The sequence below is a fragment of the Pipistrellus kuhlii genome, unplaced genomic scaffold (genome assembly GCF_014108245.1).
Source record: "Pipistrellus kuhlii isolate mPipKuh1 unplaced genomic scaffold, mPipKuh1.p scaffold_m20_p_13, whole genome shotgun sequence".
Classification (NCBI taxonomy): domain Eukaryota; kingdom Metazoa; phylum Chordata; class Mammalia; order Chiroptera; family Vespertilionidae; genus Pipistrellus; species Pipistrellus kuhlii.
Genome location: NW_023425438.1, coordinates 43254562 through 43270144, shown reverse-complemented (window position 1 = coordinate 43270144; position 15583 = coordinate 43254562). Strand labels below are relative to the sequence as shown.

At 41.3% G+C, this 15583-nt stretch overlaps 1 protein-coding gene across 5 annotated transcripts in view; it reads right to left on the bottom strand.

The window, feature by feature from the left end:
* The window catches only part of CTNNA2 (catenin alpha 2), a 1074738-nt gene that overhangs the window by 250451 nt on the left and 808704 nt on the right, over nucleotides 1-15583 (bottom strand). For all 5 annotated transcript variants that reach the window (XM_045580946.1, XM_036435853.2, XM_045580945.1 and 2 more), the window contains one exon: nucleotides 9939-10019. In XM_045580946.1, the coding sequence (XP_045436902.1) occupies nucleotides 9939-10019 (81 nt within the window). The remainder of the gene's footprint in view (nucleotides 1-9938; nucleotides 10020-15583) is intronic.

The window sequence follows — 15583 nt, the reverse complement described above, 5'->3', positions numbered from 1 at the left end:
AAAATCAATTTAAAAAAAAAAATGCCCTACACGGAGCAGCCGAGCCCGTAACAACCGGGTCTGGAGCAACCAGGCCCGGAGGAGCGGCAGCATCCAGGCCACACCCACCCCCCCACCTCCCCACCCCACCCCGAGCAGCAGCAACCAGGCCCCAAGCAGCAGTGGCCAGACCAGGAGCAGCTGGTTGTGGAGCGGTCTGGAGCAAAAGAGGCCAGGCCCCGAGCAGCCGGGCCCAGAACAGCTCGCTTCTCGCCTGCCCCTGCCCCAGGGCTGCCTCTCAGGCATGGCTGGAAACTTTTGGGGGAACTTGAGGGTCTGCTGAATCAAGTGATGAAGACTTAGATCTGGATGTGTTAAGTTGTTGTATCGCTGGGGTGTTGATCTGTGAGTGCCTTGTGTGGGGTCTGGATGAGGTTGGTTGATCTATTTGGAAGTGTCTTTTGTGTGAAGTGTATCCTTGGGCATGTGGAGGTATTATTGATTTGAGAAAATGCTAAGTAATTGATTTACTACCTGAAAAATTTAAAGTTCTGAAAGTTTAAGGTCTCTTGCCAAAAAGAGGTTTTAAAGCTAACACCTTAATTTTAACAGAGAAAGGGGAGGACAAGCCCTTCCCACCCAGAACAGGTAATCCAATTACAGCCAGCAGCTATGTTTAAACAATGTGTTCATTTACATTTGAATGGCTACACCTTTTGATAGCCTAAGGGCAAGTTTACATGTAAACAAATTTGCTTCTTAGTTCCCAGGGCAGAAAAAACAAGGTTTAAAATTATTAGATTTTAAAATTTATTCTTAAAAATAGAAAAGTTTATTAATTAAAAAAAAACAAGGAAATTAAAAAACCTGATGAACAATATTAACTGTTGATTATAATAGAATCAGAGATACGGGAGGGGAGTGGCCTGACCATTCTCGGGGAAAGGGGAGTGGTGGATGCAGGAAGAGACTGAACATAGAATGTGCACCTATGGATGAGGACAATGGGGGGTGGGGTAAGGGCAGAGGGTGGGGTGGGAACCTGGTGGCAGGGGGGGGTGGGGAAGAAATGAGGAACCTTTGTAATAATATAAACAATAAAGATTAATTTTAAAAAAATGCCCTAGTTGGTTTGGCTCAGTAAATAGAGTGTTGGCCTGTGGACTGGAGGGTTCTACAATAGGTTTGATTCTGGTTAAGCACACATACCTTGGTTGCAGGCTCCATCCCTGTCCCTGGTCAGGGTTCATGTGAGAGGTAACTAATGAATGTGTCTCTCTTACATACATGTTTCTCTCTCTTGTCCTCCCTCTACTCTCTTTAAAAATCAATGGAAAAATATCCTCCGGTGATGGTTAACAACAAAACAACCATATATATATATATATATATCTCCATCCTCAGGTGAAGATTCACAAAAGGAGAAGAAAGGGATACTGCATTAAGCAAAAACATATAAATCAACTTAAATCCATTGTAAAAAGTGTCATGATAAATATATTTTTATTGTTTTTCTTCCTTTTCTTAAAAATATATATATATATATATATATATATATATATATATATATATAATTGATTTCAGAGAGGAAGGGAGAGGAAGAAAGAGATAGGAACATCAGTGATGAGAGAAAATCATTGATTTGCTTCCTCCTGCACACTCCTTTCCACACTGAGGATCAAGCCTGCAATCTGGGCATGTGCCCTTGCCCGGAATCAAACCTTGGGATCCTTCAGGAAGCAGGCCAACACTCTATCCACTGAGCCAAACCAGCTAGGGCTTGATAAAGGTATTTTTAAATGCTCTTTGAGCCTATTCGATAAAACCTATTTATAGAAATTGAATAAAGTTTTGATCAAGTGACATTAAAGCTAAAAGTCTTTTAGAAAAAAAATGTAAATTTTTCTGAAAGGAAAATAAAAAAATAAAAAAGAGAGAGGGAGGAGGAGGAGGAGGTTCAGGCAGAAACAACAGCAAGTGCAAAAGCACAAGGATGTGTAAATACTGGCTTAACAGACTGCTGGTGCTATGGTGAGATGAAGACAGCGAGTGTGGGGCAGGGACTGGATAGGAGGCTGTGACCATCATTCCGTGAGCCATTAAACAGTGCCAATGAGAGTGGAGAAGAAGAAAGAGACTCGAAATGCATGTAGGAGGTAAAATCAACTAGACTGAGTGGCTTGTGAGGATGTAAAGAATGATAATGAGAGGAGTTACAAGGAGCTGTAATTCTCGTAAAAAGCTGATCCCACTGAAAAACACACAATTGTGTCAGGTGGGGGTGAGATGAGGACTTGGCTCTAAGATATCCTGGAAATGCATTCAGCCAAGAAGGAGGACTAAGTGTTGTGAAGGGCGCATAAAGTAAACAGATGGCTATTATAACCAACATCACCTTCTTCATAATTTTCTACCCAAGCAAGAGTGATGTTGAATCCCCCAGCCATCATCAGTGGCATCCCGGCCTTCAGGAAGGTACAAAGCGGTGAGATCCTAGAGCAAACGGGCTTCCACCGGGCTGGTGGGAACAGCAGGAGAGGCAAGTCCTGCAAGGAGATTCCCTTTTTAATTTTCACATTTATCCAGGCTCCTCAGTCAGAGGGGAGATAAAGAAATATCAGCTGTCATGATGGAAATTTCCTCTGGGAAACTAATGCCCGATGTCTTTTCAGGTAAAAAAAGGTAACCTCAGCACGGCGGGGTCAAATGAAAGAGATATATTTGGCCACAAGCTGGCTGCAATGATCCCTGGGTACATTCAGTCAGAATCAAGGCGGGAGCTGTTATCATCAGCTCTAGAAACACCTTAATTCAGTGGCAAACTCTTACACAATGCACTTTAAAATGGTCTCCAGTGACAAGTTTGGATAAGAAATCGCAGCTTCAACAAGGTCTCCAACAATGAATGTGGGCCAATCTCACTTAAGCAGGATGGCTGTCTAAAGTTAATTTTCTGGTAACCTATAAGAGCATACTAAAATATATACATATATATTTAAACATGTATATATTTATTTTTTTAATATATATATTTGATCAGCTACCTCCTGCACACTCCTACCGGGGAATCAAGCCTGTAACCTGGGCATGTGCCTGGACTGAGAATCAAACTGTGACCTCCTGGTTCATGGATCAATATTTAACCACTGAACCAAACCAACTGGGTTAACTATCCTGTATAATAAAAAGCTAATATGCAAACTGACTGAACTGAGGAAAGACTGGTCGCTATGAAGCACACTGACCACCAGGGGGCAGACGCTCGATGCAGGAGCTGCTCCCTTGGTGGTCAGTGCGCTCCCACAGGAGCACTGCTCAGCCAGAAGCCAGGCTCTAGGCTGGTGAGCACAGCAGTAGTGGTGGGAGCCTCTCCTGCCTCCATGGCAGCACTAAGGGGTCCTGGACTGTAAGAGGGTGCAGGCCCAGATGAGGGGCACCCCTCCCTACCAGTGCACAAATGTCGTGCCCCAGGCCTCTAGTATATTTATATTCAATATATTTAAATAATTATTGTTTAAAACCTAATTTTAAAATATGGTAGATTTTTTTTTTAATGTTATAATTCTATAGAGGGTCATCTAGTGACAGGATCAAGATTCTTAATGGCCTAAAACAGGTGTCAGACATTGAACCAAATGCAGATATTCACTTGAATGTGATTTGAGACTAAATTATTGCTATTTATCCTTGCCCTTCCTATTTTTCTTTGACTTCTGGGGCCTAGAGAAATTAATAGAAGAGAATAAATCAGTAGATGGAGTTTCCATTTAATTGAGCATTTTCTTATTCATGGTATGTTAGAGATCCCTCTGCTCAGTATACTGTATGATTTGATTGATCAATATTGATCATGTTACTAGACTCTTTCCATGATCTAGCCTTGCTAGTGAACAGTTCAGGTGTCCTCCACAAACTTGCACTTATATGCGTATGATAAGCCATATGCTGGCTGATAGAAATAAATTAAACCACTTCAAAACTTGAACATTGTCTTCATAAGGCAAGAGCTTTTCCGCAGTGGTGTTTTAAGAACTGTTTCAACTGATGAACTCATGTAACTTGAACTTGGCCTAATGAGTGTTTTCGAAGAGATAAATGAGTATGTGGCCCATGTGACTCAGTGGTTGAACTGGACACATGAACCAAGAACTCACAGTTCAATTCCTGGTCAGGGTACATGCCTGGATTTCCAGGTCAATCCCCAGTAGAGGGCATGTAGGAAGCAGCCAATCAATGATTCTCTCTCATCATTGACGTTTTTCTCTCTCCCTTTCCCTTCTTCACTCTGAAATTAATTTTTAAAAAATTGGGGGGAAAAATGGGTATATGGTAGTCTGACATTCATGGTTATTGTATCAGGAATTTCCTAATATAGAGGAAGCTTGAATATATAACCTGTGATCAAGGGCATATCCAAAGGATGGCTTTTCCAGTGCCCTTGAGCCCTCTCCTACCTCTGCCCTTCTTGTCCTGGCCTCTTAAATTCTGATCTTTGGTATTTCCCATGTCATTTGTTTTCAGCTATCTCTGGGTTATCGGTGTTCTGTATTTCCAAACCCTTTCTGGTCTCCATAACTTCTATGTGAGCATGGAAATCTACCTAAGGCTCCGACTCCAGGGACAATTACCTCTAGCATAGGACTTCAGGGAAAATAGAATAAACCTTAATATTTGGAGGAAATCAATATTTTTATAATATTTTTATTGTAGCCATGTAGTCTCCTGTGTTTATGAGAAAAAGCAGATTCAATCCAGAAATACATTATTTGAATTTTTTTTCTTATAATGAATCTAAAAATAATTGGCCCCATTATGAGCAAATACAAGAAAAATAATTGAATGTCTTAAAATTCCTTTGTTTCTGTAAATGTTTTGGAAAGTCTATAATTCATGCTTTAAGAAGATAACTACCTAAACATAATAGCACTTTTAAGAAAAGAAGACCTAATGAACCAGCTGGAGAACTGAGGGACAAGGACCATATTTCTGACATTCACCACAGCTTTATTTTGTTCTGCCTGCAGTGTGTGCATGTCACCCATACCAAACCCTGAGGCAGTAAAGGTGCTGCTGAAAACCACAAAGCACCCCAAATGATCGTCCAGAGTAGATATGGGTGACCCAACTGCATATGCCATGTCTATGGAGAGGCAGGATAGGGAAGGGTCATGAGCAAAGTCCCTACAGTGAGAATGCCTGAGCTGGATCTTACACACATACACACGCTTTGTGGTCATGGTTGCATTGCTTTATTTCATGTCTTCATCTGAAAATAATCATGGTGACAACCTTCTCTAGGTCACAGATCTGGAATGAGGATCAAACGTGGTCCATTCATGGAGAGAACATAGAACAGTGCCTGGTGCACTGTAATGACTCAATACATGTCAGCTGGAGTGTAGTTTACAGTTTGTGGGCAGTAACTTTACAAGCTCTTGCTGTTGACTGCCCACCTTCAGCAATGGTTCCTGTGTAAGGAACTGGATCACAAGAAGCTGAGGAAATATTTGGAGGAATATTTCAAAGATCAGAATTTAAGAGGCCAGGACAAGAAGGGCAGAGGTAGGAGAAATATTCAGCTACAATTATTTCTTAATTAAAGTTGTAAGGTTTTTTTGTTTGTTTGTTTGTTTGTTTTTGCAGTCCTATCTGGAGGCAGGGTCTTGATAAATAGGCCTTTACATATATCATCCAGTGACATATTTTGCTTGTTTGTTTTAAATCATTTGTTATATAATGCATTCTATTAAGTACTCATGACAGTGTAAATGCTTTTGCCTGGCCAGCATGGCTCAATGGTTGAGCAGTGACCTATAAACCAGGAGGTCACAGTTGAATTCCCAGTTAGGGCACATGCCCAGTTTGTGGGCTCCATCCTTAGTGTGTGTGTGTGTGTGTTTTAGGGTGCTGGGGGGGAGCCTGAGGGGGAAGGAAGCAGCCGATCAATGATTCTCTCTCATCATTGATGTTTCTATATCTCTCTCTCTCTCCATCTTCCTTCATCTCTAAAATAAAAATATCTTAAAACAAAAAAAAGCTTTTTAGACCCTTTTTGTCAAAAATATTTTTTTGTGAATGTATCTTTGTTGTTGCTGTTGTTGGAAGTATTTTTACTGTAATAGCAAAATTGATACTTGTCAAGTTGACACTTACTAAATCTCATTGTTGGAATTATTGTGACAGCTATTAAGGTTGTAGGGATAAAGATTAGGCCCTTGATTGGTTTGGGGAATGAGAAAGGTGCTAAGTTTACCCTAACATGTTATGATTATTAATAATTAGCTTTTCATAGGGAGATATTTGGGTCCTGATTTGCTTATCAACTTGGAAAATATGACTAGTAAATTGACCAAAATAATAACCAAGCTAAGCCAGTATCTCTGTGGGCTTAGGGACAATGAAGAGGCTATGCCCAGAAGAGTCCACAGGTGGCACACAGAAGGAGGACAGCCAGCAGCAGCTGGCAGAAACAGACCGAGACCTCTCTAAAGGCTGAATAGACCATGTGGGCTACTAGATCCACAGGTGGGGAGGCAGCCAAAAGCTTTTATTTTTATAATGGTCTGATTCCAGAATCACAGCGGCGACAATAGCTCAGACATGGGGCGCACTGTGCCCACAGCTCTAAAATTAAATCATAATGCTTAAAGCTGGCAGTTATATTCCCCTAAATCCATTTTTAATTCCAAACAAAATACTCTGAAGAGAATTCTGCTCTACCACCAACCACTCTCATTGGTTTAATTGGCAAGATGGACCTATGCCAAGCCGTGTTAAATAACACCCTTGGGTTCCTGTGACCTTTTTTTCACAATTTATGACTCCCCAGTTCTTTGGGATATATTGCCTGAGGAAAGGGATTCTACTTTCTTTAAAATTCTACTTAAACAGATATCTCTTATTCAATTACTCTTGATTTTTTTTTTTTTCAAGTGCCTACAAGTTTAAATCCACCTTTTTTCTTTTTTTCATTTAGGGATGTCCAAGATAATGATCACAATTGAGTTTATTTCTTTTAAATTTGGTGACTAGAACTTTTTGAGACTCCAGTGTCACCTTCTGAATGACTCTGCCCAACTTCAGGGCTATGAGGAAGAGGCAGGAGACTAAAAGAGTGGGAATAAAAGAGTGGAAATCACCAGGACTCTCTTTAATTTCAGCTTTCCTTATCCCAGGTGATTTGATTGCTGAAAATATCGTATAAAGAAAAACATGCAGCCAAAACCGGTTTGGCTCAATGGATAGAGCGTCAGCCTGCGGACTGAAGGGTCCCGGGTTCGATTCCGGTCACAGGCATGTACCTTGGTTGGGGACACATCTCCAGTGGGGAGTGTGCAGGAGGCAGTTGATCAATGTTTCTCTCTCATCGATGTTTCTGACTTTATATCCCTCTCCCTTCCTCTGTAAAAAAATCAATAAAATATATTTAAAAAAAAAAAGAAAGAAAGAAACACATGCGTAGAGGGAAGTAAAAATGGAATAAAGGGTTCTCATCTGGACTCGCTTATAACAAAGGCTGTCTGTGAGTGAAAGACTAGGAAATGTTTCAGTGATAGGGAAACATCCATTTGAACCAGTAACTTTGGGCCACACTACACAGCTGCTGTTAGCCACTCAGGTCAAAACTTGCTAATCCCATTAACTCGCTATGCAAATAGATTGAGCATAGAGCTAAGCTTTGAATGTTCAATCTATCTGAGAGCGAGGTAGCTTCTGTACACTTAGATCCGAGAAGCTTTTGTACCACTACAGGTGTACATGGAAAAACAGAGAGATGGGGAGAAAGACAAAAATATTCCGACATATGGGTAGGAATGGAACTGACAGATGGGAACCATTCCTGTTCTAGAAAGGCAGATTGGGGAAGAGAAAGATATCTGAACCAAATTCAGGGATGTGGTGTAAAATTATGCCATAATTTTTGGGTCTTAATGTCATAAAACACTTTTTACCCTATTCCTCTCAATCTTTGGGAAAGGTGAGCAGAAAGGGGAAAAAATTACATATATTTTATGCATGGAATGATTCAGGGGATGACATACTCCTTCTACTGCCATCCTAAAAGGACTCCAAGGAGCCTGTCACTCAATTCCACCATAAATTCCGCCTTCTAATTGCATCAGCCCTCAGCTAAAAGGAGGCAACCCTTTTCTGAGAATTGTAACACCAGAGTAAAAATTATTTTATCCTTTCCTTCCTAATAGGACAAAAATGTGCTATGATAGGTCTATGAGTGCAGGGAGCTGAGTGTGCTGGCACCTGGATGTAAAAGAGTGGTCCCTACCAGAAGATTGGGGAAGTAAAGTCTCAGTTCATAAATTCTTTCTGGTTGACCATCTAGCTAAAGGTGAGCCCTAGAGAGGATGCCCAATACCCTCCCATTGCTTTTAAAAGCTATATTAGGCAGTAGGACCTCTGGCATAGAAAATAAATGAGGGTTTCCTTTGGACTCATCCAATGTTATGCAGCTCAAAGACAACTTGCAGATCTAGTGTGGCTCCCTATTTGTGTAGGTAGAAAAGGAGACCAAGAGGAGAAGGATCCTCAGTTGCAAAGCCAGGTTAGTGGCAGAATCAGAAGTAAAACCCTGGGCTCCACACACCAGAGTCAATATTTCCCATTAACTGCAGCTCCCATTCCTATTCCCCATATCAGTTCATATCAGATGGGGGGCTTTTATAGACAGAAGGTCTAAGAGGACCAGGAGAGGCGGGCCTGGCCATGTGTGTATTTGGTATTAAATACCAGTGCCTAAGAGAGCAATGTTTTATTCTCCCTGATTTCAAGGCAAAATAAGGAAATTATTTTCCCAAAAGGACTTGTTATTTGGGCAGTCAACCCGGAGTCTGCATATTCCAGAACTAATCGGGATATCTTTTAAAGGTCATTGTTCAAGTGTGTGGCACCCCAGGACAGCCCAGCGGTTCCCCAGCCATAATCAGAAGGGCGTCTCCCTCACATTCCAAGCATTTCTAAATGCTCCTGGGCCATTCTTGCCCAGGCTAATCTGGACATGACAGAGTGTTAGATGCAGCCCTTCCAGTCCAGCCTCTCCAGCTTCTGAAACTGGAGGGCAGTGAATGGCTCCAGTTGACTAACACCATCAGCACTTCATGAAGGAGCTGGTCATATGCAAAAGCTACAGGTAGGAGATAGCCTGGCTAGCAGGCAGAAATCAGGCAGGATTTTATGGTAACAATGTCTGGTACAGCTTCTAGAGAAAAAAGTGAAGGTCACCATGGAAATGTATCCTATTGAGCTTGCAGGACAAATTTTAACTGTGTCCATATAGTACTGTCAACATAAAAAGAAGCCCTGACCAGAGATCCTACCTCCAAATAAACACACACACACAAGCAAACAAAAAGAAAAAACATACCCATCTGATAAATGATTCTATTAGCCATTTACACCGTCCAGCTGACATTCCCTGCTATGGTTCCCTGCTTCCCAAACGAGCATCTGACATAGATTTATGTCCCCAAGGGAGCACACGGGGTCAGAGATCTTAATTAGTCCATCAGATTAAGAGTTGTATTTCTCACTAAACCATTAGCATTCTTATTTATTCACTGAATGCCTTCAAGTTTAAGCAAGAACAAGCAGAAATCAGCGACCAGTTCTTTGCATTCTTGGATCTGAAAAAAATTGAAAACCAGATGTGTGAATAGTGAATTCATCAGGTCTCTCCACCTGGAAGATTGTGTCTGGGCAGTGAACTGGCTACCTGCTCAGAGGTGGTTTTCATCATCACACCCCTCGCAGCTGTCACATCTGTCTGCTCAGCAGACACTACATTGTTGATGAAGTGTCCCTGTGTATTTGTAGATGTTACAAAGAATAGCAACCTGAAGTATAAAAAGGCAGCCTGAAAAAAGAAAGAAAGAAAAAAAAAAACAACATTCTTGGAAAGCACCACTGAGTACCATGCACTTAAAAGAAAAAACAAAAAATAGTACCTGTCTCCTTAGATCTCTTGTTTTCTTGGTCATCTTATCAATTGCAATGTTTAGAGGATCTCCTTTCTCCTTCCTTCCAGTCTATTAAAAAAAGAAAAATAATTTCTGATTTAGAAAATTCAACGTTAGTGACATTAAGGGCTGAACATTTTTAGAAACACACACGAGTTGGGGAATCTGAGCGGTTTTATAATAATTTTCAATATACAGCTAATAGATTTAGTCTCTCAACTTTGTTTTCTCTGAAATATGAATGAAAATCAATACATCCCCAGGATAGTTACACATAGGTTAATATTCACCTCCATGCAAATCTGTTTTCTTTCCTTCTCCAGATGGTTATCTATTAAGTAAACACAACAAGGATGTTTCATTTTTGCCTTAAAATACTAATATTTTGTTCTATTATATAAGCACACTTCTAACTAGAAGATAATGTTGAGATGTTAAAAACTAAAGTGGAGTGAACCAGAATATGAAACTAACAAAGCTGAGGACTGTGCAGATGAACACTCCGAAGGGCTAAATGAGTTGCTCAGGCAATGTTGAATTCAGGAAGTCAAGTTAATCTCACAGAGAGGTGGGGAAAGTTAGAATTTAAATCCTGGGTGAGGTTTAAATAGGAAAGAGGAACCCTGGCGGGTAGCTCAATTGGTTACAGCTTTGTCCAGAAATGCCAAGGTTTAGAGTCTGATCGCCTGTCAGGGCACATGTAAGAATCAACCAATGAATGCATAAATAAATGAAACAACAAATCAACATTTCTCTCTCTCCCTTCCTCTCTCTAAAATCAATGAATTAATAATCAAAATAATAAAAGGCCAAGAGGCTTCATGACCAAAACAACCAAATGGCCAGTCACCGGGGGGTTCATGGAGCATCTCTCAGCCATATGGACCTAACAACCAACCGGTCACTATGACACTCACTGTGGCCAGGAACCAACCGACCTGACCAGAGAGTGGGGCCCTCTGTCAACCTCTCAGCCCCTTTCCTCTGCCGGCCTGCTTCTGATTGGGACTTTCCCACCCAGATCAAGAGCCAGGCCTGCCAGCCAAATGCTTCCTCCCTTCCCTCACCCCTATCCCCGCCAGCCACACCCCCAACAGCTCGCCCCACCAGAATAGGCCCATATCATAGGGGGAAGGGCTAGGCGACCAACCTCCTGGGTCCCACATCCCACCCAGTGCACTCAGATTCAGTCTGAGTTCTGAGTCCCGCCCTGCAGCGCGCCTAGGGAGTCAGTCTGGGTCCCACCAGCAAGGCAGGTCTGAGTCTTGGGTATTATTGTGCACTGGGTCTGTAGTAATAATAATAATAATAATAATAATAATAATAATAGGAAAGAGGGAGGCTATGGTAGCAAAAGAAAGGCATCAAGACAAGAAATAAGAAAGGTGGGTCCTAGGAGGAAGGTGAGTGGGACAGGCAGGCTTTCTCCATGATGCGAAGGGATCGGTTTGACTAGTTGTTGAGGCAAACTGCTTTCCTAAGAACTTCTTTGTAGCGTCATTAGTGCCAACTATACTCTGATCTGTCCGCACCAAGGATCTCTGGTGACATTAGCATCCCACGTCACCGTATTGTCAGGATTCTGTTGGTGTCATATTTGCAATCTTGTTTTCTCCAGCTCCCAAGTCTTTGGCTGAAGGTAATTCTTTAAAAAATGCGGATAACTTGGGTACAATATTTTTCTCTCTCACTGTTTAGAGAGGCTGGGGAAATGGTAACTTGAGGATTCAAACTTAGGAAATTTGGGCCACTCGTTGAAATTGTGAATTCACTGGCTCTTTATCAGCTCTAATTTATTTAAATAATGTATATGTGCAGGAATGATGGTAGGAGTTCACCAATGTTCAGATTTACACAGCAAATGGGGTCCAGCAAGGTGCACTGCTATACTTTCCTGTGCTCTGTTACATCCACATGTGGAAATACTTTTAAATTATCAGCTTCGACTGGACAGAAAGCCAATGATTGAGAGAGAGAGAGAGAGAGAGAGAGAGAGAGAGAGAGAGAGAGAGAGAGAGAGAGAGAGAGTCTTGCCTTCTAGTGTCAGCCTCCATTATTAGGCTCTGTGATCTTGGACTAACAACATGCCCATTTTTTTATGTCTGAGTTTTCTCGTAAGTACTGTGGATAATGTAATATATGCCCTGTCTTCCTCACCAGGCTAGCAGGACAATCAATCATGTTGTCAATGTGCTGGAAACAACAAAAGGCATTAACAATATTCAGGACAATTAGGAAAGTATTTCTGCAGTGGGGAAAAATGAAACAATTGATTTGGCAAAGACACAGAAACTATTTTTGGATCACCTGGACTTCTGCTTTCTTCACTCAGGCAAACAATGTATGAAAACCTTGCCAAAAACCAGAATTTTAAAAGAAAACATTATTTCTCTTCAAGGCAGAAATGTTGGGGGCTGTTCGTTTTCAATAGACCTGTGGTCAGCAAATCGTGGTTCATGAGCCACATTTGGCTCTCTGGCCCCTTGAGTGTGGCTCTTCCACAAAATACCAGGGCCTGAGTGAGTCTATTTTGAAGAAGTAGCTTTAGAAGAAGTTTAAGTTTAAAAAATTTGGCTCTCAAAAGAAATTTCAATAGTACTGTTGATATTTGGCTCTGTTGACTAATGAGTTTGCTTACCACTGCAATAGACAACTAAATAGATATTTCTAAGAGCTTAAATAAGGACAAAAACTCAATGTCTTGTACATGGGTTCTGGGATACAGGTGTTAAGTGACTGAGGGTTTGATTATCTTGAGCAAATGCTAGTTCCCAGGGAACCACAAAGAAGCCTCACCCAGCTCTCCCTCCCTGGCCCTCCAACCTCTGCAAACTCAAAATAGTTTAGCAAACTGAAGCGAGAGGTGGCCTAAGTCTTCACTGTGACATGGTCACCTAATAATAAAACAAGAGTTTGGTTTTCTGTCAGTCAGCCACCTACTCCCCGCTTTGCTGAAAAGAAGGAAATAAAACCAGCGGTAACCATTCTGTCAGGAAGGAAGGACCTCAGTGACCTAGCGACTTCTCTAAGATTCCAGACTTATCATCAGTGGAATGGAGGGGCCAGGAGGAGTTCTGAAACGGGAAATGTGGGGCCTGAGAAACCATCAGGGACACACAACCTCACTTCCCTTCCTGCAGGGGCGCTCTCTGGGCACTGGGGAGCGCTGGGAACTGGTAGACAGTCAGGGATCTCATCTTTAAAACGTGGGTCAGTGCTTGCTATGGGGGTGATTGCGAACATTAAAAGAGCGAGGACCTGTCACCGTTAGCACAGTACCTAATTCTGGGAGAGATAACTCCATGTTAGTTTGCTCTCCTTCCCCTCCCCTTCATTCCTCTTGAAGGCCCAGAGAGGTGAAGTCATTGATTCCGACCACCTGGCTAATGAGTGTCTGACCAGGGTCTCCAGACTCCTCCCAGTCCAGAGCTATTCCCATTCCATGTCTGAACCAACCTTCACCTGTAAAATTCTAGGGTTTTTTGATTTAATAGTGACAGGAATTTCTTTTCAAAGGCTATTAAACAACAACAACAAAGTCCAGCGTTGTAGTTCAGTGGTTAGGAATTCACCTGTGAACCAGGAGACCATGGTTCAATTCCTGTTTAGGACTCATGCTGGGGGAAGAAGGCTCTATCCCCAGTAGGAGGTATGCAGGAGGCAGCCCATCAATGATTCGCTCTCATCATTAATGTTTATTTCTCTCTCCTCCCTTACTCTATGAAATCAATAAAAATATTTAAAATAATAATAATAATAAATAAAAACAACCTCAGTCTAAGGTATAGTCCCTTTGTCACATTCTTTCCACAGACCTGTGGCTTTTCTCAGACTTGCTCCCCACTTGCCTTATAGAGAATGAGTCTGCAATAGAGAATGCCATTTAATAAATATTGTTATTAAAAAAAAGGAGAAGGTAGGCGAGAGCGAGAGCACTCCCTCACACTGCTTCAGGCGGCTTCCTAGTTGCCATCTGCTGTGCTGGGGAGAGGTGTGTTTATTAAACTGCATCTGTTTCAGCCCTGGAGCACTATTGTACAAAATGCACTTTGGGCAGATCCACAGCTCTCGCTGATGAGAGGGAATGAATTTCTTGATCTGGAGTTTTACAGGGAAACCCTTCGTTCTCCCATCCTCTGGCTCTACATTCAAGTTCAATCATCAGAGTAATCAGATGCTATCCAGTAAACTTTTGTAGTTTCAGTTTAATGTTTAATCCTACATCAAAGGATTGAGGCCATGAATAGAAATATTAATTTTCACAATTAGTCTTCAAGAAAAAAAGCACACTCTATTTTAGTTCAAGTACCTTTTTGTTCGTTTTTGGCTCAACACTTTTTTGTAATACTACCCTTTGCCTCCTTTTTGTTGTTTTTTAATTAAATATTTAATGTTGAAAGTATTACATATGTCCCTCCCATCATTGACCCCTTTGAGCTAGCCACGTCACTGCCCCAGGCCTTCACCACCCTATTATCTGTGACCATGGATTATGTGTATACCCTGTTTCCCCGAAAATAAGACAGTGTCTTATATTAATTTTTGCTCCCAAAGATGTGCTTGGTCTTATTTTCAGGGGATGTCTTATTTTTCCATGAAGAAGAATATGGTACACATTTATTGTTAAATTAAAATAAAGGAAATTTGTTACCTGTATACGGTACGGTAGTATGGTAGTTGTCAACACAAACCAGACAAACTGTGAATCCTAGAGTATCAAGAATTTACTCATTTATTCAATGACAATCATGTCATCATCTTCTGGAGCATCATCATAACAATCCAATTTCTGAATTTCCTGGTGAATTTCTTGTGACTCCATTTCTTTCAGAATCAATGGACCAAATCTCTCATGTTTAGCCTGGGGGGGGGGGGGGAGCCTTATTTTTGGTGGATGCCTTATATTTCACTCAGAAGGAAACCTGTAAGTAGTTCTTATTTTCGGAGGATGTCTTATTTTCGGGGAAACACGGTATGCATGCCAGTTCTTTGATTGATCTCTTTCCACACCCCCACCCTTCCTGCCTTCTCCCCAAGATTCTGAAGTCCCTTTGACTCTTTGTGAAATAAAAGTTCTCCTGCTTTGGATAAGGAGCTTCCTTTTCCTTATTTTTCAATATATTTTTTTATTATATTAATATCCATCACCCCTTCTGAAATACTGAAGACGAAGTCTGAATATTGCACAATGGATACCAACTCCCTAATTTATAGAACAAAAGAGTAAGGATATTAAACTTTACTTTTCTGAAATTGACTGAGTATTTCTTCAAAGGTCATTCCTCATCTCAGCTCCTCACCACCTAGAACACATAACTCATTAGGATGGTTATTCACGGAAGCCCTGGAGACATTTACCTAGCATCTCAGTGTTTCCTTCAGATGCGAGGCTTCATATCAGTTCCAGGGACAATATCAACATGTGGGAAAGGGCTGTAAGAAGCAGATGTCTCTCACTCTTCTCCTTTCCCCTCCAAGGTACATTCAAACTTGACTGAATGTATGAGAAATCTTCAAAATATTGCATAGCTGGAACTAATGTATTGGAGCTGTAGAAAGCTAATTAAAAGCCCAGTCTTCAAACTGTTGTCATTTAAAAGAAGACAAAATCATCAGAACAGCAGCCCTAACTG